The sequence below is a fragment of the Pleurodeles waltl genome, chromosome 4_1, assembly GCF_031143425.1.
Source record: "Pleurodeles waltl isolate 20211129_DDA chromosome 4_1, aPleWal1.hap1.20221129, whole genome shotgun sequence".
Lineage (NCBI taxonomy): Eukaryota > Metazoa > Chordata > Amphibia > Caudata > Salamandridae > Pleurodeles > Pleurodeles waltl.
The window spans coordinates 209,655,077-209,678,101 of NC_090442.1; the positions used below are offsets into that span (position 1 = coordinate 209,655,077).

Sequence of the window (23,025 nt, forward strand, 5' to 3'; positions counted from 1 at the left end):
TTTACAATAAAATGTACACTGGCATCAGTGTGCATTTATTGTGCTGAGAAGTTTGATACCAAACTTCCCAGTTTTCAGTGTAGCCATTATGGTGCTGTGGAGTTCGTGTAAACCAGACTCCCAGACCATATACTCTTATGGCTACCCTGCACTTACAATGTCTAAGGTTTTGCTTAGACACTGTAGGGGCACAGTGCTCATGCACTGGTACCCTCACCTATGGTATAGTGCACCCTGCCTTAGGGCTGTAAGGCCTGCTAGAGGGGTGTCTTACCTATACTGCATAGGCAGTGAGAGGCTGGCATGGCACCCTGAGGGGAGTGCCATGTCGACTTACTCATTTTGTTCTCACTAGCACACACAAGCTGGTAAGCAGTGTGTCTGTGCTGGGTGAGGGGTCTCTAGGGTGGCATAATACATGCTGCAGCCCTTAGAGACCTTCCCTGGCATCAGGGCCCTTGGTACCAGAGGTACCAGTTACAAGGGACTTATCTGGATGCCAGGGTGTGCCAATTGGGGAATCAAAAGTACAGGTTAGGGAAAGAACACTGGTGCTGGGGCCTGGTTAGCAGGCCTCAGCACACTTTCAATTCAAAACATAGCATCAGCAAAGGCAAAACGTCAGGGGGTAACCATGCCAAGGAGCCATTTCCTTACACAACCCCCCCCCAAACGAAAGAGGATGAGACTAACCTTTCCCAAGAGAGTCTTCATTTTCTAAGTGGAAGAACCTGGAAAGGCCATCTGCATTGGCATGGGCAGTCCCAGGTCTGTGTTCCACTATAAAGTCCATTCCCTGTAGGGAGATGGACCACCTCAACAGTTTTGGATTTTCACCTTTCATTTGCATCAGCCATCTGAGAGGTCTGTGGTCAGTCTGAACTAGGAAGTGAGTACCAAAGAGGTATGGTCTCAGCTTCTTCAGGGACCAAACCACAGCAAAGGCCTCCCTCTCAATGGCACTCCAACACTGCTCCCTGGGGAGTAACCTCCTGCTAATGAAAGCAACAGGCTGGTCAAGGCCATCATCATTTGTTTGGGACAAAACTGCCCCTATCCCATGTTCAGAGGCATCTGTTTGCACAATGAATTGCTTGGAGTAATCTGGAGCTTTTAGAACTGGTGCTGTGCACATAGCTTGTTTCAGGGTGTCAAAGGCCTGTTGGCATTCTACAGTCCAGTTTACTTTCTTGGGCATTTTATTGGAGGTGAGTTCTGTGAGGGCTGTCACAATGGATCCATATCCCTTCACAAACCTCCTGTAGTACCCAGTCAAGCCAAGGAATGCCCTGACTTGAGTCTGGGTTTTTGGAGCTACCCAGTCCAGAATAGTCTGGATCTTGGGTTGGAGTGGCTGAACTTGGCCTCCACCTACAAGGTGTCCCAAGTAAACCACAGTTCCCTGCCCTATCTGGCATTTGGATGCCTTGATAGAGAGGCCTGCAGATTGCAGAGCCTTCAAAACCTTCTTCAGGTGGACCAGGTGATCCTGCCAGGTGGAGCTGAAGACAGCAATATCATCAAGATAAGCTGCACTAAAGGATTCCAGCCCAGCAAGGACTTGATTCACCAACCTTTGGAAGGTGGCAGGGGCATTCTTTAAACCAAAGGGCATAACAGTGAACTGATAATGCCCATCAGGTGTGGAGAATGCTGTCTTTTCTTTTGCTCCAGGGGCCATTTTGATTTGCCAGTACCCTGCTGTTAAGTCAAAGGTACTTAAGAATTTGGCAGCCCCTAATTTGTCTATTAGCTCATCAGCTCTAGGAATGGGATGAGCATCTGTCTTTGTGACAGAGTTGAGACCTCTGTAGTCCACACAAAACCTCATCTCTCTCTTTCCTTCTTTGGTGTGAGGTTTGTGGACTAAGACCACTGGGCTAGCCCAGGGGCTGTCAGAGTACTCAATTACTCCCAATTCCAGCATCTTGTGGACTTCCACCTTGATGCTTTCCTTAACTTGGTCAGACTGTCTAAATATTTTGTTTTTGACAGGCATGCTGTCTCCTGTGTCCACATCATGGGTACACAGGTGTGTCTGACCAGGGGTTAGGGAAAAGAGTTCAGCAAACTGCTGCAGGACCTTCCTGCAGTCAGACTGCTGTTGGCTAGAGAGGGTGTCTGAGTAGATCACTCCATCTACTGAGCCATCTTTAGGGTCTGATGAGAGGAGATCAGGGAGAGGTTCACTCTCAGCTTCCTGGTCCTCATCTGTTACCATCAACAGATTTACATCAGCCCTGTCATGGAAGAGCTTAAGGCGGTTCACATGGATCACCCTCTTGGGGCTCCTGCTTGTGCCCAGGTCCACCAGGTAGGTGACCTGACTCTTCCTTTCTAGTACTGGGTAAGGGCCACTCCATTTGTCCTGGAGTGCCCTGGGAGCCACAGGCTCCAGAACCCAGACTTTCTGTCCTGGTTGGAACTCAACCAGTGCAGCCTTTTGGTCATACCACAACTTCTGGAGTTGTTGGCTGGCCTCAAGGTTTTTACTTGCCTTTTCCATGTACTCTGCCATTCTTGAGCGAAGGCCAAGTACATAGTCCACTATGTCTTGTTTAGGCTCATGAAGAGGTCTCTCCCAGCCTTCTTTAACAAGAGCAAGTGGTCCCCTTACAGGGTGACCAAACAGAAGTTCAAAGGGTGAGAACCCTACTCCCTTCTGAGGCACCTCCCTGTAGGCGAAAAGCAGACATGGCAAGAGGACATCCCATCTCCTTTTGAGTTTTTCTGGGAGCCCCATGATCATGCCTTTTAATGTCTTGTTGAATCTCTCAACAAGGCCATTAGTTTGTGGATGATATGGTGTAGTGAATTTATAAGTCACTCCACACTCATTCCACATGTGTTTTAGGTAAGCTGACATGAAGTTGGTACCTCTGTCAGAAACCACCTCCTTAGGAAAACCCACTCTGGTAAAGATACCAATGAGGGCCTTGGCTACTGCAGGGGCAGTAGTCGACCTAAGGGGAATAGCTTCAGGATACCTAGTAGCATGATCCACTACTACTAGGATGTACATATTTCCTGAGGCTGTGGGAGGTTCTAGTGGACCAACTATGTCCACACCCACTCTTTCAAAGGGGACCCCCACCACTGGAAGTGGAATGAGGGGGGCCTTTGGGTGCCCACCTGTCTTACCACTGGCTTGACAGGTGGGGCAGGAGAGGCAAAACTCCTTAACCTTCTGGGACATATTGGGCCAGTAGAAGTGGTTGACTAACCTCTCCCACGTCTTGGTTTGTCCCAAATGCCCAGCAAGGGGAATATCATGGGCTAAGGTCAGAATAAACTCTCTGAAACTCTGAGGCACTACCACTCTTCTAGTGGCACCAGGTTTGGGATCTCTGGCCTCAGTGTATAGGAGTCCATCTTCCCAATAGACCCTATGTGTTCCATTTTTCTTGCCTTTGGACTCTTCAGCAGCTTGCTGCCTAAGGCCTTCAAGAGAGGGACAGGTTTCTTGTCCCTTACACAACTCTTCCCTTGAGGGTCCCCCTGGGCCTAAGAGCTCAACCTGGTAAGGTTCCAGCTCCATAGGCTCAGTTCCCTCAGAGGGCAGAACTTCTTCCTGAGAAGAGAGGTTCTCTTTTTGGTGTTGTGTTGCAGTTGGTTTCCCAACTGACTTTCCTTTTCTCTTGGTAGGCTGGGCCATTCTTCCAGACTCCAGCTCTACTTTTTCACCCTGTGCCTTGCACTGTGCCCTAGTCTTGACCCACACCAGTTCAGGGATACCCAGCATGGCTGCATGGGTTTTTAGTTCTACCTCAGCCCATGCTGAGGACTCAAGGTCATTTCCAAACAAACAGTCTACTGGGATATTCGAGGAGACCACCACCTGTTTCAGGCCATTGACCCCTCCCCACTCTAAAGTTACCATTGCCATGGGATGCACTTTAGTTTGATTGTCAGCATTGGTGACTGGATAGGTTTGTCCAGTCAGGTATTGGCCAGGGGAAACCAGTTTCTCTGTCACCATAGTGACACTGGCACCTGTATCCCTCAGGCCCTCTACACTTGTCCCATTAATTAAGAGCTGCTGCCTGTATTTTTGCATGTTAGGGGGCCAGGCAGCCAGTGTGGCTAAATCCACCCCACCCTCAGAGACTAATGTAGCTTCAGTGTGACACCTGATTTGCTCTGGGCACACTGTTGATCCCACTTGGAGACTGGCCATTCCAGTTTTAGCTGGATGGGAGTTGGAAGTGGTATCTTTCTTGGGACAGGCCTTGTCTCCAGTTTGGTGTCCAGACTGACTACAGTTTCGACACCAGGCCTTTTTGGGATCAAAGTTTTTACCCTTGTACCCAGGATTGTTTTGTGAAGAGGCTCTGGGCCCACCCTCCTGTGCAGGTTTTTGGGGGCCTGTAGAAGACTCTTTACTATTTTTATTTTTGGCTGTCTCACCACCTTTCCCCTGGGGAGGTTTTGTGACCCCTTTCTTTTGGTCACCCCCTGTGGAAGTTTTGGACACCCTAGTCTTGACCCAATGGTCCGCCTTCTTTCCCAATTCTTGGGGAGAAATTGGTCCTAGGTCCACCAGATGCTGATGCAGTTTATCATTGAAACAATTACTTAATAGGTGTTCTTTCACAAATAAATTGTACAGCCCATCATAATCATTTACACCATTTCCTTGAATCCAACCATCTAGTGTTTTTACTGAGTAGTCTACAAAGTCAACCCAGGTCTGGCTCGAGGATTTTTGAGCCCCCCTGAATCTAATCCTATACTCCTCAGTGGAGAATCCAAAGCCCTCAATCAGGGTACCCTTCATGAGGTCATAAGATTCTGCATCTTTTTTAGAGAGTGTGAGGAGTCTATCCCTACACTTTCCTGGGAACATTTCCCAAAGGAGAGCACCCCAGTGAGATTTGTTCACTTTTCTGGTTTCACAAGCCCTCTCAAAAGCTGTGAACCATTTGGTGATGTCATCACCATCTTCATATTTAGTTACAATCCCTTTGGGGATTTTCAACATGTCAGGAGAATCTCTGACCCTAGTTATGTTGCTGCCACCATTGATGGGTCCTAGGCCCATCTCTTGTCTTTCCCTTTCTATGGCTAGGATCTGTCTTTCCAAAGCCAATCTTTTGGCCATCCTGGCTAACTGCATGTCCTCTTCACTGGAGTTATCCTCAGTGATTTCAGAGTTGTTGGTCCCTCCTGTGAGGGAACCTGCATCTCTGACTATTATTTGTGGAGTCAGGGCTTGAGAAGCCCTGTTCTTCCCTAAGTAGGACTGGAGGGGGGGAATTTCCCTCCAAGTCACTATCTTCATCCTCTGTGTTGCCATCCTCAGAGGGGTTGGCTTTTTCAAACTCTGCCAAAAGCTCCTGGAGCTGTACTTTGGTAGGTTTGGAGCCCATTGCTATTTTCTTTAGTTTACAGAGTGACCTTAGCTCTCTCATCTGTAGATGGAGGTAAGGTGTGGTGTCGAGTTCCACCACATTCACATCTGTGCTAGACATTATGCTTCTAAAAGTTGGAATACTTTTTAAGAAACTAAACTGGTTCTAGAATCTAATTCAAACTTTTAACAAACTTTTAAACTCTAAAAGAAATACTAACAGGGACTAACACAAGGCCCTAGCAGGACTTTAAAGAATTTAGAAAACTTTTCAAATTGCAAAAATCAATTTCTAATGACAATTTTGGAATTTGTCGTGTGATCAGGTATTGGCTGAGTAGTCCAGCAAATGCAAAGTCTTGTACCCCACCGCTGATCCACCAATGTAGGAAGTTGGCTCTGTATGTGCTATTTCAAAGTAAGGAATAGCATGCACAGAGTCCAAGGGTTCCCCTTAGAGGTAAAATAGTGGTAAAAAGAGATAATACTAATGCTCTATTTTGTGGTAGTGTGGTCGAGCAGTAGGCTTATCCAAGGAGTAGTGTTAAGCATTTGTTGTACATACACATAGACAATAAATGAGGTACACACACTCAGAGACAAATCCAGCCAATAGGTTTTGTATAGAAAAATATATTTTCTTAGTTTATTTTAAGAACCACAGGTTCAAATTTAACATGTAATATCTTGTTTGAAAGGTATTGCAGGTAAGTACATTAGGAACTTTGAATCATTTCAATTGCATGTATACTTTTCAAGTTATTCACAAATAGCTATTTTAAAAGTGGACACTGCAATTTTCACAGTTCCTGGGGGAGGTAAGTTTTTGTTAGTTTTACCAGGTAAGTAAGACACTTACAGGGTTCAGTTCTTGGTCCAAGGTAGCCCACCGTTGGGGGTTCAGAGCAACCCCAAAGTTACCACACCAGCAGCTCAGGGCCGGTCAGGTGCAGAGTTCAAAGTGGTGCCCAAAACGCATAGGCTTCAATGGAGAGAAGGGGGTGCCCCGGTTCCAGTCTGCCAGCAGGTAAGTACCCGTGTCTTCGGAGGGCAGACCAGGGGGGTTTTGTAGGGCACCGGGGGGGACACAAGCCCACACAGAAATTTCACCCTCAGTGGCGCGGGGGCGGCCGGGTGCAGTGTTAGAACAAGCGTCGGGTTCGCAATGGAAGTCAATGAGAGATCAAGGGATCTCTTCAGCGCTGCAGGCAGGCAAGGGGGGGCTTCCTTGGGGAAACCTCCACTTGGGCAAGGGAGAGGGACTCCTGGGGGTCACTTCTGCAGTGAAAGTCCGGTCCTTCAGGTCCTGGGGGCTGCGGGTGCAGGGTCTTTTCCAGGCGTCGGGACTTAGGTTTCAGAGAGTCGCGGTCAGGGGATGCCTCGGGATTCCCTCTGCAGGCGGCGCTGTGGGGACTCAGGGGGGACAGGTTTTGGTACTCACTGTCGTAGAGTAGTCCGGGGGTCCTCCCTGAGGTGTTGGTTCTCCACCAGCCGAGTCGGGGTCGCCGGGTGCAGTGTTGCAAGTCTCACGCTTCTTGCGGGGAGATTGCAGGATTATTTAAAGCTGCTCCTTTGGATAAAGTTGCAGTCTTTTTGGAGCAGGTCCGCTGTCCTCGGGAGTTTCTTGTCGTCGTCGAAGCAGGGCAGTCCTCAGAGGATTCAGAGGTCGCTGGTCCCTTTGGAAGGCGTCGCTGGAGCAGAGTTCCTTGGAAGGCAGGAGACAGGCCGGTGAGTTTCTGGAGCCAAGGCAGTTGTTGTCTTCTGGTCTTCCTCTGCAGGGGTTTTCAGCTAGGCAGTCCTTCTTCTTGTTGTTGCAGGAATCTCCAATCTTAGGTTCAGGGAAGCCCTTAAATACTAAATTTAAGGGCGTGTTTAGGTCTGGGGGGTTAGTAGCCAATGGCTACTAGCCCTGAGGGTGAGTACACCCTCTTTGTGCCTCCTCCCAAGGGGAGGGGGTCACATCCCTAATCCTATTGGGGGAATCCTCCATCTGCAAGATGGAGGATTTCTAAAAGTTAGAGTCACCTCAGCTCAGGACACCTTAGGGGCTGTCCTGACTGGCCAGTGACTCCTCCTTGTTATTCTCATTATTTTCTCCGGCCTTGCCGCCAAAAGTGGGGGCCGGGGCCGGAGGGGGCGGGCAACTCCACTAGCTGGAGTGTCCTGCGGTGCTGTGACAAAGGGGTGAGCCTTTGAGGCTCACCGCCAGGTGTTACAGCTCCTGCCTGGGGGAGGTGTTAGCATCTCCACCCAGTGCAGGCTTTGTTACTGGCCTCAGAGTGACAAAGGCACTCTCCCCATGGGGCCAGCAACATGTCTCTAGGGTGGCAGGCTGCTGGAACCAGTCAGCCTACACAGATAGTCGGTTAAGTTTCAGGGGGCACCTCTAAGGTGCCCTCGGTGGTGTATTTTACAATAAAATGTACACTGGCATCAGTGTGCATTTATTGTGCTGAGAAGTTTGATACCAAACTTCCCAGTTTTCAGTGTAGCCATTATGGTGCTGTGGAGTTCGTGTAAAACAGACTCCCAGACCATATACTCTTATGGCTACCCTGCACTTACAATGTCTAAGGTTTTGCTTAGACACTGTAGGGGCACAGTGCTCATGCACTGGTACCCTCACCTATGGTATAGTGCACCCTGCCTTAGGGCTGTAAGGCCTGCTAGAGGGGTGTCTTACCTATACTGCATAGGCAGTGAGAGGCTGGCATGGCACCCTGAGGGGAGTGCCATGTCGACTTACTCATTTTGTTCTCACTAGCACACACAAGCTGGTAAGCAGTGTGTCTGTGCTGGGTGAGGGGTCTCTAGGGTGGCATAATACATGCTGCAGCCCTTAGAGACCTTCCCTGGCATCAGGGCCCTTGGTACCAGAGGTACCAGTTACAAGGGACTTATCTGGATGCCAGGGTGTGCCAATTGGGGAATCAAAAGTACAGGTTAGGGAAAGAACACTGGTGCTGGGGCCTGGTTAGCAGGCCTCAGCACACTTTCAATTCAAAACATAGCATCAGCAAAGGCAAAAAGTCAGGGGGTAACCATGCCAAGGAGGCATTTCCTTACACCCTGCATAAGCAAAAAAGTCCAACACCTACCAAGTCCATCCATGCATGAACCAGCTACCTCTCCTATCACTCATTGACTTTATGCTTGCCTTTGGCCCTATACCGTGCTGCACTGCCTTTTGACTAGGCTTGCACTGTAAAAATACCACATACATGTATACATCACTATGCCTTCTTTGAGGCTGCGTTAAACTGTGCTTCATGGCATATCTGGAATAAAAGAAAATAAGTGAAGGACCTGCTTTGTGGATGATCATTTTACATGTTATTGCAACAACTTCTATTTGCTGATTTACAAAGGCCTGTCTGGTTCTTTGCACTGCTTTGCTAAGTGTTCTACAATTATGATGGTATGTTTTCAAAATCTCTGTATTTATCTGAATTTTTGATTTATCTTCACTGCTGCATAAAAGAGATATCTCCAATTCAAGTGCACCAAGAGGCATCTGGCCTGACTGCATTTGTGGTATCCCTTTTAACAGCATGGCTGGCTGGTGAAGGCCGGGATGAGTTTGGAACATATTTGAAATAGGGTTCAGACCTTTTTTTCCTTTGAACATGAGTTGCACATTTCATCTTTTCCTGAAATTACACTGGCTCAGTTGTTTTGGAGATTGTTCCTTTTACATCACTCTTATACAGCTCAAAGTAACAATGGTTCTTAAGGGGCAACAATATTAAAGAAAAATACATATAATCCATCTCTATGTATTCAAGACTAACTAAATAGTTTCTTAAGGGGTTCATAACATTTTCATTCGTTCTCCAACATTCAAAAATGTATCCGGACTAATTATACCACCCCGTTGACCAGATTAAAAATGAATGCGAATTTGTCCTCTCTAACTCCGGTGTAGAACAAAGGAACAACTTGCCTCTGGCTATCTTTGCAGTGGTTATTAAACCTGTTGCACAAAAAGTCAATAGTGAGATCGGAGACTCTGTCATACAAGAAACACTTGTTGTAGATGATATTTGCTTGATAAGTGATTTAAGTAGCCCAACATATCTTAATGCATACCTGGACCCGTATTGGGGTTGGAGATGTGCTCAGACCAAAAATAACACCCCAAAAATATGCAGATGCAGGCACCTGACTCCTAATAGGTTAGGTCACATGTCCTCATCTATCCAAACTATGTGGTAAATATTGCAGTCAGTTGGGGACTAGCTTCATGTGGAGGTGGGCGTGTGGTGATGTCAATGTTCATGTATTTTAGGATATAATGTCAGAAATGATATGCAACTCCCATGTAATCCTCTGGAGTACACAGGTGTTCATTGTGGTCAGATTCGTAGCTTTCTAAAATCACTATTGGTCAGCTACTGAACTGGGCCAGCAACACCACAGTAAACACAGGCAATGGAAAATATAAAAACCCAAAGGTAATCAAATCATTAAATATTTAGACATTTTCAACGGGAAGCACATGATGGACTTTGGAGGCCACAATTTCTTAGACATCCAGAGTTGGTGTAAAACAAAGAGCCAAGTTGATAAAGTGATCAGACGCAGAGCAATACTGACCAATGAATAAGACTATGGGATCCACTGTCTGGAGAACATGTGGACATAGTAGAGCTCCTTCTGAACAGCTAGTATGTTGTAGGGCTGGGGGGTGGTGGCTGAATTATGAGTTGTCATTTGACTTACTGAAGTAAAAAGAGCAATTGCCTCAACAGAAATTTGCATTTTGTGTTTTGTTTGGTCCCTTGGGGCCTGATTACGACCTTGTCAGATAGGATACTCTGTCACAAACATGACAGATATCCGGCCCGCCATTTTTCAAGTTCCAGAGGATATAATGGAACTTGTAATACGGCGGGCTGGATATCTGTCACATTTGTGATGGAGCATCCCCTCCGCTAAGGTTGTAATCAGGCCCTAGGTGTTTTCACTTTGAATATTAACATGTGATTTCCTATAATCAAGTGCAGTTATTGAACATGTTCAACAAAGATGTTAATTAAGGGATTTTAAAGCAATAGGATAAAGATTACCAAGTAATATTTGTAAACCTAATAAAAACACAAATACAGACAGAACGAGCTGCGTTATTAAACAACTAAACAGTTCCTCTTCCTGATTCGAGCCACTGTGACACTTGCTTTCAAAGCCACAGAACTGACCACTGTACACACACAATACCTCTCCTCTAAGCTGCTAATGGATACAAGCACTGGGAAATCCAATAGCTCTGGTGTTGGCCACCAGCCTTTTGATAATTCTTCTTTTGTTTAGTCATGGTTTTTGTACAATTTTATAGTTCAGAAATCTGCTGTGCTCTATTCAATCTCAAAAAACATGGGCTAGAGGAACAAATGTTTTGGAGTCTCAAAAAAGCATACATTACCATAGTACTCTATGAAGGTAAATACTTTGTGTGTGGATGTGCTACTAGTGAAAGGGCAGCATGATATAGCTCATAGTGAAGTCAGTCAATGGCTGGAGTGGGCAGAAACAGTACCTCTTGATGCATGCTGCAAATGGAAGGAAAATGTGAATGATGCAACCACAGACTAATGGATGAAGTCCCACTGAAAGCCACTATATGTAATTATGTTATACACATAATTTTTGTAAAATCAAAAGGTCTTAGCTAACACAGACCAAAACAAAAGCTAATCGTTTTGGCATTGGATACCAGTCTTTTGCCTTCGAGAAGGAATGAAAAAAAGAAAGAGTGAGTCAGAGTTGCAAATCCAGAGTTCGTGTAAGCTGCTGTTTGCATTACTGTTGTCTTTCAGAAGGCTGTGGTCGCCACACATTTTTCAGACCAGTCCCAGATTTGGTGCACTATTGTTATTGCAGCAAGTAGATGTTCATACAGACTATTTAGTTCACAGATACATTATGAAACAAAGAATACTGATCAGTCACAGAATACACAGCACCAGAAGGACAAATGTTGCATTACGGATCAGGATAGCTTACTCAGAATTAACCCACTGAGCTGCTTCAGCAAAGGTAACACTGATTCCACTGTAAGAAGCTGTCTACCTGGCTCATGAATGTAAACATAATAAGTCTCTTCTAGCAATAAGAGGGGATTGCTGAATGTTTAAGATCTATAGCACCTTTTCTCAAAGTGTTGCATGTTCTGGCTTTCATCCTTCTTATATCCAAACAAGGATTCTATTATCATGCAGGTGTTTTTTATGTTGTCTCTTATGAAAGACTGGTAGGGCTGTGAAAAAGTCAATAAATCCATTAAATCGCTATTGTTGTAATTCACTCATGAATGGAAAATGATGGACTCCTCTTTGGTAATGTGGCTGTTTAAGCATCACGGACTCTGTTTTGTGAAGACACCACATGTTTTGTATTAAAGCTTTGTATACATACAATAACTTTATTACACCCCTAGGCTTTTAAATTATTTATTGCGCTCTGCTGCCTATTGTTCCTAATTGTTTTTTAAAAAGCTTTTTAAACAATAGCCAATCAGCTGTGGGAGGAAGCTAGCAGAGTGTGATCGATGCTAGTCTCCTGTACAGACCTCCAGAGACTGACATCTCACATGATTTGAAGTTTTTCAGCTCACAGCAGCTTTTATTATGTCAGTGCTAGCAATGTGATTTCTTAGCATCTTTCTCATTTCTAAAATGGGACTAGCAAAGGCCACAGTGACCTGAACAAGAGGTTGGTTGATGGAAGTGTCCGCACATGTGTGGCATTTCCCTTTACATCACAAAAAGGTACAGGGACCTACAGTTTTTCCTAGGAATGCTGCTGGCGCTTCTGAATGACACCTATGCTTCACTTTCTGCATTCAACCTCATTACCATTTCACTCCCACCCGTCACTTCCTATCTCTTTACGTAATTACTGTTTCCCTAGATTTTTCCCCTTGTTGCTTTCTCCCTCCCTTCCTCTTTCTGTCACTCTTGGTCAAAGTCTGATGATGAACAATAAGTCTCTGAGCCCACAAATAAGTAGTGGTGCCCACCACCTACAACCACCAGCTCACTGTAAGCACTACGGTCACCTGGCATCATGACACAGATAAGGAAATATGTGTATGAATTACCACCCTTATTAAGGGGTCTGTCCTACAGAACACCTAATGGGTGAACTCAAATAACACTAGGACATCTCTCTGGGCCTAATATTGTATCAAGGTGAACAACAAGACAGTACAATAGTGGATGATGAATTAAAGATAACAACTGAAAAGGATGTTGTTAATGGCTGCACAACATCAGATGCACAATGCTATACATGGACGGCTGATGCTTGGAGACCAAGGGCCGTTTCAATAACCTGATTCATTGCACATTCATAGTCATCATCCAACAAATGAAACTGCAAAATGCAGAAAAAGTGACACTAGAGCTAATCAAGACAGAATTTGATGCATGATGGCATGGTAGACATTTATGTCTTCTGGTAATTTTGCAGTAAACCAACGAGGGAGTGCTAAAAAAGAAGTGTGGAATTGGTGAGAACTTAATTAGGAATGGGTGGTGGGTATTCTCCAAATACTGGATAGTACACAGGATAAAACTGGCAAATCACCAGCACCTTCTTGGAATTTTCTTAGCCATGCGGAGACAGTAGGTGAAGAAAGAAGACCCTTGTGGAACAATAACTCTTAAGGACATCTGACTCCTGCTGACACCTATAATTGCTCTTTAGTGGTCAAGTGGTTAGCCCCCTGTTTGCCTACACTAAAGACACAACAAGCAGGACTTCTGACTCCAACTAGGCCCAGCTGACCACAGAGGATTAGATCCCACAGGAGCTTGGCTTGGGAAAGACTTTTATGCCTACATGCCTGCCCCAAGGAACTGTAGTCTGCAGAAGTGACAATAAATAACTTTTTCAGCAGTTGGAGAAACATGGGACTTAGTCCTTTGTTCCCACCTCTGAAGTGTCTTAGCAAGATGTCAAGGTAAGGTGTACCCTAGGTGGGCATGAAGACCAGGTTTGTCTCAGTCATAGTTTTTTGCAATGCTGAAAACTTGTTCAGCCGAACCTTGCAGTAAAGCCTCGTGGAACTCTGACAGACTACAACTTTCCATTTTGCCCCACTGGAAGATTCTGAGAACAAAAGAGGTGGCTAAGGGCCTGATTTAAATCTTGGTGGATGGGATACTTCATCACAAACATGACAGATATCCAGCCCACTGTATTACAAGTGCCAGAGGAAACAATGAACCTGTAATACCGCAGACGGTATATTCATCACGTTTTTGTTGGAATATCCTATCCTCCAAGATTTAAATCAGGAGCAAAGTCCCAAGGTAAAATTTTGGACAGGGGCAAGTTATCAAATGTATACAAGCAGCGAAGCGACCTTGGCAGCTATGAAATCCAGCTTGCCCCTCTCAGAATTTCTGAAGTCTAAACCAACATCTTTTGTTGAATTTCAAGGTATTTGGCTTCGAGGGGCCCTAGCTTGCTTTCACCTTGACCGTTGCCCTGCTGGAAGACTCTGACCTCAAAAGTGACTATGTCAAAAAGTAGAAACTCTGATCAGTGCAATCTTTGATGTGTCTAACACCTGCCCCATCATGGTCAGCCTGAAATTGCACCTAGGTCCATGTCTCCTGAGAACAGATATTTCTCAATATAGCTTTACTATTTTAAGGTGCTTTTTGAGACTGAGGTTTTAAAATTTGAATCTCTGGTGCCCTTTGAGTTTACAGCACCACAGCACCAGCCTGTATGCATGGGGGTTAGCTGCCCAATTAGAGTTGGCCGGAGGGAACTGTTCGATCTGGTGTAGAATAAAAAAAGAAAGAAAAATCACTGAAAAGACCAAAGCCCAATATGAAGTTATGGTTAGGTTTTTTTTTATAACACCTCCACGTATGGGTAAACAAAACCTTATAATTTTAATTAAAAGAACAATATTAACCGCTTCTGTGCCTTGGAGGAGGTGACCTCGTCCAAGGCTACAGTTCCCATGTGCCTTGGATGAGGTCACCTCGTCCAAGGCACGGGAACTTGGGGGAGCGCTAGCGCGCCACCCCTGTGCACTCCCCTCCCCCCCCAAGGCGGGGATGGAAGGGGAAGACCTTCCCCTTCCACCCCCTCCCCCCCCCACAACCCCTGTGACGTCAGCGCGCGCTGATTTGTCACAGGGGCCTCCCCCATCGCGCTGGAAGCAGATTGAAAGAGAAATGCTCTGCATTTCTCTTTCAATCACGTGGGGGAGGCCCGGAGGGGCTTCAAAGGGAAGGAAATGTATTTCCTTCCCTTTGAAGTCTCTCCCAGGGTTTCAAAAGCCGGATTGCTTTTGAAACCCCACTAGACACCAGGCAAGGGTCGCTCCCCTAGGGGGCAAATTATATTTAGGCCATTTCTGCCCCCCTTGGGGGCAGATTGGCCTATTTTGATGAGGCCAATCTGCCCCCAAGGGGTGCAGAAACCACTAGACACCAGGGAGTTTTTTTTCTTTACGTGAATTTCACGCAAGGGGAGCGACCCCCTAGGCAAGGGTCGCTCCCTGGGGGGCGGGGGGGTTATTTTAGTCCATTTATTAGGCCGATCTGCCCCCGGGGGGGCAGAAACCACTAGACGGCAGGCAATGGGGGGCAAATGGTACAGATTGGCCGATTTTAGGTCAATCTGCCCCCAAGGGGGCAGAAACCACTAGGCACCGGTGATTTTTTTTTTGGTGCCAATGTCACACACGGGGAGCGACCCCGTAGGCAAGGGTCACTCCCGGGGGGTGGGGGTTGGGGGGGCAAATTTATTTTAGGCCATTTCTGCCCCCAGGGGGGTCAGAAACCTCTAGGCGCCAGGGCAATTTTTTTTGGGTGGTTTTTTTTCGTTTGTTTTTTTAGAGATGGGGAGCAACCCATTAGGCAAGGGTCGCTCCCCTGGGGGACAAATTGTATTTAGACCATTTCTGCCCCCCTTGGGGCAGATTGGCTGATTTTAGATCAATCTGCCCCAAGGGGGCAGAAACCACTAGGCATCGCAGATTTTTTTTTTGGGCGCCAATGTCACGCAGGGGGAGCGACCCCGTAGGCAAGGGTCGATCCCGGGCAGGGGGGGTTGGGGGGTCAAATTTATTTTAGGGCATTTCTGCCCCCCCCCCGGGGCCGGCTGAGCTAGAGGCCAAAATCCACAGGTAGGCACTTTGCAAAAAACACCTCTGTTTCCTGTGAAAATATATGTTGTGTCCACGATGTGTTTTGGGCCATTTCCTTTTGTGGGCGCTAGGCCTACCCACAGAAGTGAGGTACCATTTTTATCGAGAGACTTAGGGGAACGCTGGGTGGAAGGAAATTGGTGGCTCCCCTCAGATTCCAGAACTTTCTGTCACCGAAATGAGAGGAAAAAGTGTTTTTTTAGCCAAATTTTGATGTTTGCAAAGGATTCTGGGTAACATAACCTGTCAGAGCCCCGCAAGTCACCCCATCTTGGATTCCCCTGGGTTTCTAGTTTTCAAAAATGCGCTGGTTCACTAGGTTTCCCCAGGTGCCGGCTGAGCTACAGGCCAAAATCCACAGGTAAGCACTTTGCAAAAAACACCTCTGTTTTCTTTAAAAAAATGTGATGTGTGCACGTTGCGTTTTTGGGCATTTCCTGTCGCGGGCGCTAGGCCTACCCACACAAGTGAGGTATCATTTTTATCGGGAGACTTGGGGGAACGCTGGGTGGAAGGAAATTTGTGGCTCCTCTCTGATTCCAGAACTTTCTGTCACCAAAATGTGAGGAAAATGTATTTTTTTAGCCAAATTTTGAGGTTTGCAAAGGATTCTGGGTGACAGAACCTGGTCAGAGCCCCACAAGTCACCCCATCTTGAATTCCCCTAGGTCTCTAGTTTTCAGAAATGCACAGGTTTGGTAGGTTTCCCTAGGTGCCGGCTGAGTTAGAGGCCAAAATCTACAGGTAGGCACTTTGCAAAAAACACCTGTTTTCTTTAAAACAATTTGATGTGTGCACGTTGCGTTTTGGGGCATTTCCTGTCGCGGGCGCTAGGCCTACCCACACAAGTGAGGTATCATTTTTATCGGGAGACTTGGGGGAACGCTGGGTGGAAGGAAATTTGTGGCTCCTCTCTGATTCCAGAACTTTCTGCCACAGAAATGTGAGGAACATGTGTTTTTTTAGCCAAATTTTGAGGTTTGCAATGGATTCTGGGTAACAGAACCTGGTCAGAGCCCCACAAGTCACCCCATCTTGGATTCCCCTAGGTCTCTAGTTTTCAAAAATGCACAGGTTTGGTAGGTTTCCCTAGGTGCCGGCTGAGCTAGAGGCCAAAACCTACAGGTAGGCACTTTGCAAAAACACCTCTGTTTTCTTTCAAAAAATGGGATGTGTCCACGTTGCGTTTTGGGGCATTTCCTGTTGCGGGCGCTAGGCCTACCCACACAAGTGAGGTATCATTTTTATCGGGAGACTTGGGGGAACACTGGGTGAAAGGAAATTTGTGCCTCCTCTCAGATTCCAGAACTTTCTGTCACAGAAATGAGAGGAACATGTGTTTTTTTAGCCAAATTTTGAGGTTTGCAAAGGATTCTGGGTAACAGAACCTGGTCAGAGCCCCACAAGTCACCCCATCCTGGATTCCCCTAAGTCTCTAGTTTTAAAAAATGCACAGGTTTGGTAGGTTTCCCTAGGTGCCGGCTGAGCTAGAGGCCAAAATCTACAGGTAGGCACTTTGCAAAAAACACCTCTGTTTTCTTTCAAAAAAATGGGATGTGTCCACGTTGCGTTTTGGGGTGTTTCCTGTCGCGGGCGCTAGGCCTACCCACACAAGTGAGGTATCATTTTTATCGGGAGACTTGGGGGAACATAGATTAGCAAAACAAGTGTTATTGCCCCTTGTCTTTCTCTACATTTTTTCCTTCCAAATATAGGAGAGTGTGTAAAAAAGACATCTATTTGAGAAATGCCCTGTAATTCACATGCTAGTATGGTCACCCCGGAATTCAGAGATGTGCAAATAACCACTGCTCCTCAACACCTTATCTTGTGCCCTTTTTGGAAATACAAAGGTTTTCTTGATAGCTATTTTTTACTCTTTATATTACAGCAAATGAATTGCTGTATACCCGGTATAGAATGAAAACGCACTGCAGGGTACAGCTCATTTATTGGCTCTGGGTACCTAGGGTTCTTGATGAACCTACAAGCCCTATATATCCCCACAACCAGAGGAGTCCAGCAGACATAACGGTATATTGCTTTCGAAAATCTGACATTGCAGGAAAATGTTACAGAGTAAAACGTAGAGAAAAATTGATGTTTTTTTCACCTCAATTTCAATATTTTTCTTTTTCAGTTGTTATTTTCTGTAGGAAACCCTTGTAGGATCTACACAAATCACCCCTTGCTGAATTCAGAATGTTGTCTACTTTTCAGAAATGTTTAGGTTTCTGGGATCCAGCATTGGTTTCATGCCCATTTCTGTCACTGACTGGAAGGAGGCTGAAAGCACAAAATCTTTTAAAAATGGGGTATGTCCCAGTAAAATGCCAAATTTGTGTTGAAAAATTGGGTTTTCTGATTCAAGTCTGACTGTTCCTGAAAGCTGGGAAGCTGGTAAGTTTAGCACCGCAAACCCTTTGTTGATGCCATTTTCAGGGGAAAAACCACAAGCCTTCTTCTGCAGCCACTTTTTCCCATTGTTTCGAAAAAAACGAAATTTTCACTGTATTTTGGTTAATTTCTTGGCCTCCTTCAGGGGAACCCACAAAGTCTGGGTACCTCTAGAATCCCTAGGATGTTGGAAAAAAAGGACGCAAATTTGGCTTGGCTAGCTTATGTGGACAAAAAGTTATGGGGACCTAAGCGCGAACTGCCCCAAATAGGCAAAAAAAGGCCTGGCACAGGAGGGGGAAAAGGCCTGGCAGAGAAGGGGTTAAGGGCAGTTATGGTTATGATTTCAAACACACCAAATGCAACGCAGTACTGCGGATGTTTCATTTAGTCATTTGGTTTCTCCTTCCATGGGTACCATGGCTATTCCCCCCCCACTAAGCCCAGAGATTGTAGTGATTCCTAATATCCCATGTACTAACCGTTTTGGGCTATTGGAGGAAGAGGGAGATTTGCCTGCCTGTGTAACACACGCTCTGCACGGAGATGCCATTGAGAATGTTAGTCAGCAAAATAATGCGTTTGTTTCTGACGGTGCGCAAATTTTGAATGAAAATGTTAATCTAGCTCTCGTTTTACGGAAGGTGGACGAAGTAAAGACTTTGGTTGTATCCTTATTGGGGTTGATGAGAGAGAATCTGATGCCAAATTGTAGCTGTAGCTGCCAGATAACAAGAAAGAAGGTGGGAATGGGGATGGTTGGGGGGAAAACTGTACCCAAGCTAGGATTAACACCAGCTATTCCCCCCCCCTAGGGTAGCTACGAATCCCCTTGCAACAGATTGACTCCCGCCCCACATTAAGAGCAATCAGTCTGAAGTTGCAAGGTTACGCCCGAAGTGCACTGGAGCTCCCAGTATTAGAGGCGCCCGGGGGGTGTCTATACTGCAACTCGGCCCAGCCCTGCGGAAGACGCACTTGAGGGGGCTGTCACACCTTGTGGGTTAGATGGAGCAGCTGGCCCCCATGGGATCCCAATTGGTTCAGGTATCTCCTTGACTGGTATTCCACTGCAGGTACGACAGGTACAACACTCAGGTCAAATAAGTAGAGCTAGTACTGTTTTTTTGATTAATGTTCCCAAACTACTACCTGGCTCTTTCGAAGATCATGAATCCTTGACCAATAAGGTTATCCACTGGTTGCGCTTTAGATGCAATTGTCCTTCGGTTATTCGTTTGGATATCCGTGAGGTAGGAAGACATCGTCAACCAGGGCTAAATCATGATTATATCTCTGTTTGTTTTATTAAAAAATCTATGGTGGACCATCTCATGGAATTCATAATCCGAACACGTGACATGTGGGTCAAGAAAAGGGTTGACATTAACCTTTCTTTAAAACCACCCTGCATTTGTATAGAAAGGAATACTAGTGAGCTAGCCCAGCCCCTGGAATGTGAACCCCCTGTGGACCACAACTCTTTTCATTCCCTGGACGCCATTGACCATTAACCCTGGGTTATGCATGTATCCAACTGGTTTCGTACTTTGGGTCTACGAAGGTTTTGGGAAGAACCACACAACTTGGAGAGATCTGATAAGACCCTCTTGAAGACAGTATATTGGTCCCATATAAAGAGTAATTTGGCCCGTTGTACATCTTATGGCCGACTGCCCAATTTATTTACCGACTTCAAGTGGTATCCCCAGTTTGAACAATATCTTGATTTGATTCCTGACCTCCTGGGGAAGGGTCTCTATGCACGCTTCCGCTTTGGGACCCTCCCGCTGTTATCCTTAACTAAAAATTGGGGCGCACCCTTATCCATTGATCTTTGCCCGGCTTGTCTTGGTTGCACTGAAACCATTGAACATTTTATGTCCTTTTGTCCTGCTTACACGACCCCGAGCTCTAAATGGATCCGTGCAACCTGCCGAGATTTGGGCTTGAGGCAGTGTTTTATAGCTATTAGGATTTTAAAGAGTGATACTTCTAAAAATGTTATCCATGCGGTTAGCAAGTACCTTGCGACAGCTTGGCGTATACGACATTGCTCACTGAAATAAATCTTTTATTCTGTTATCATCTATTTTAGGTCGTAGAAACTAGAAGGTTGAAGAAAAGGGATGTATGTCTTTTCGTCATGTTTTAATCTATGTATACATGCATCAAGTCATCAAGCTAACTTGTATATTTTTACTGTATGCTTTTTAAATTTAGCTATGTATGTATTTTATGCTTTGATGGCCTCAAAGACCGAATAAAGCTATTATTATTATTATTATTAGAGGATCTCACTATATTTATACGTCTAGAAAACAATACAAATAAATAATTCCACATTCATAGTTGTCTCTTTTTCAGTGGTAACGATACTGTGCCATGTAAATTCACCTGTATTTGCATCATTTCTAATGCCATCTATTGCATTATGGTTGAATTCGTGAGTATTGCATTTGGTGTGTGAGTTTTGATTTGCACAACTATGGTGGGAGTTATGGATTGTTGTCCTATCCATGGCTTGTACATTTCAGTGGTTTTAAAGATTTAATTAATAGCTACTTTAATTGTGCGTTTAAGTGAATGTCTGAGCTTTTTTATAGACACATTGTATAACAAAACCTACCTATTGCTTTGCTTTAACCATCACTTTTCTTTCAGTGAGTATCGCTAAGACATCACCACTCACATAGTCAATTGATGGTCTACAATTGCTAAATCCAAGCTTTGGAACTCTGCTCCAAAGGAACCATGGGCCAGATGTATGAAATAATTTTGCAGTCACAAACACTGATTTACCATACAATCCCTATTTGGTATTTGGTATTTGATTTGTAATAACCCTATATTACAATATGGTAAAGCCTTTCCAAATTGCAATATGTGGTTAGCAATTTGGAATAGCTGAGAAAGGAGCATTCCTTTCGAAATGCAAATGGCTACAGTGTGCGACCACAATTCCGGATGCAAACAAATGATCGGTTACTGACTCTTAAGTTGGTGGTGACTTATTTGCAAAGGGGAAGGGGTCCCCTTTGGACACCTTTCTCTTTGGAATCAGTCCAAGGGACCACTCACTGCCTGCTCTCCTTGAAGTTTTCCAAAAAGGATTTATTTTAAGCAGCACTGATTTCTTTAAGGAACACGAACATTTTAAAAAAGGTGTTGCAAACTGTGACTTGCCCCATAAATATTGAGGCAATTTTTTCTGCGACCCTGTTAAATTCCTTGCTTTGTGAATTGACCTGTTAGTACATAAGCGGTTCACAAAACCAGATTCCATCCGCAAACCTTTCAACCACTTTTTTCGAATTGAGTCTTCATAATCTAGCCCTGAGATCTCAACCAAGTTTTCTAGTGTCCAAGAAACAAATGAAAGCACATCACTGACATTTAGCCCTTGAGTTAATGATGTATTCATCTGTATCCTCCCACCTTATTCTCTTCGAATGCTCTCACAGGTCAATGATATTTCTTGCTGGAAATATTTTCATGTATTCTACTGAGTCCAAGTAAAGCACAATAATTCCACTTGCTATCGTAGCGCTATATGACAACATTCAATAATAAATACATCCCCTGACACCACAGAGCTAATAAAAAACAGGATGTACCTACCAAGGATAAGAAACATAAAAGGTGATTAATGGGTAAAAAGCACCACGTTTTCAATAATTTACTAAAAATCACTTGATTGGATTTAGCACACAAACATTTATGGGAACAGACCGGTCACTGATTTAGCTTTGGGTGGAATCTCTTAGAGGAGCGTTATGAATGGTGCTGTGTGTACAAGACAAGCTCTAAGAACACACATTCTGGGGTCTTTTGATACACAAGATTGTGCACAATGACCAATGCTTTGATAATACCTTACTGCGAATTGGCAGCCAGCGATGAGATCTAAACACTGGTGAGATGTGCTCATGCCTGGCTGTCCTGTGATCAGCAAGGCAGCTTCATTCTGCAGTAGCTGAAGGCACTGGAAAAGCTTCTCCATTGATCCCATATCACCAATTTTGAATAATCTAAACTGGACTTGATCAGTGCCATTACCTCTGAAATATGTAAATTTGTTTAAAAAAATGAGTGAGCCATTTTAGAGAGTCATAATTGAAAAAAGCAGAGATTGTCCACCAGGCTGGAATCTGTTCAGACAAAACAGTTTGCAGACCACTTTAGCCATGAAAGGCCCATTACTGAAGCCAGGTAATTTTCCTGCAATACGAAATATCTGAGGCGGGATGCGTGCTAGTACAGAAGTAGAGGAATCCTACATACCTGAATGCCTCAATCAACCTTTCCACCTTCTGTGCTTCTCCTTGTACTCGAATGTGGGCCTGGAATTTCCGCAGTGCTTCGTCTAGCTCCATGTTCGAGAAGTCCATCTCATCTACCACGCAGCTGTAGGAAGAGCAAAAAACATGCTTAAGTATTGGACTTCCTAGGTGCTAGCATTAGCTTCTGTATAATGCACTCTGTTAGGAATAAGTCAAAAGATTTAGGAAGTTTAGTATGATTCCCACAGCTTTCATGTGGTGTTCAACCACAGCAGAAGCCCTACCCCATGCCCACCACTGCGCACCAGCACTATTCAGGGCAGCAAGATGATCCGAAATACAGCGGTGACTTATTTGCGGTGCAAAGTGAATACCTCCTCACTGGCTACTTAATGGAAATTACAAAATCATGGTGCATGGGTCACCAAGGTAATGTTTGCCGATCACTACTGACGGCCAACAAATAACAATAGGCACACTGTCCTCACTTTCCTCCAAAAAGGAACCCTAGAATTCCTGCAGGAGCCAGAATATGTAAATTGATGCAGTGCAATCTTGCTCCAACATTTGCAACAACCAACTAGTGCAAAAATGCTACTTAACAGGCAAGTAGACAATTCGTGTTTTGCGTCAGTCAGTTGCTTGGATATCTCTTTAGCATTCTCTTTGCAAAATCAGTGCAAAATTGCACCGGGGAAAAGTTTATGTAGTTTTTTGCTAGGTCTATTGAGAGGCACTGGTATTCTCAAAGTGAAGAATTAAGAAAGAAATGCACCGAAACTCAGAGGATTAAATCATTAGTTATGTTTCTGGATGAACAA

The 23,025-nt window shown here is 45.0% G+C and overlaps 1 protein-coding gene across 4 annotated transcripts in view; it reads right to left on the reverse strand.

Moving 5' to 3' along the window:
- The window catches only part of IQSEC3 (IQ motif and Sec7 domain ArfGEF 3), an 892,834-nt gene that overhangs the window by 180,727 nt on the left and 689,082 nt on the right, over nucleotides 1-23,025 (reverse strand). For all 4 annotated transcript variants that reach the window (XM_069228143.1, XM_069228142.1, XM_069228145.1 and 1 more), the window contains exon 6: nucleotides 22,206-22,328. In XM_069228143.1, the coding sequence (XP_069084244.1) occupies nucleotides 22,206-22,328 (123 nt within the window). The remainder of the gene's footprint in view (nucleotides 1-22,205; nucleotides 22,329-23,025) is intronic.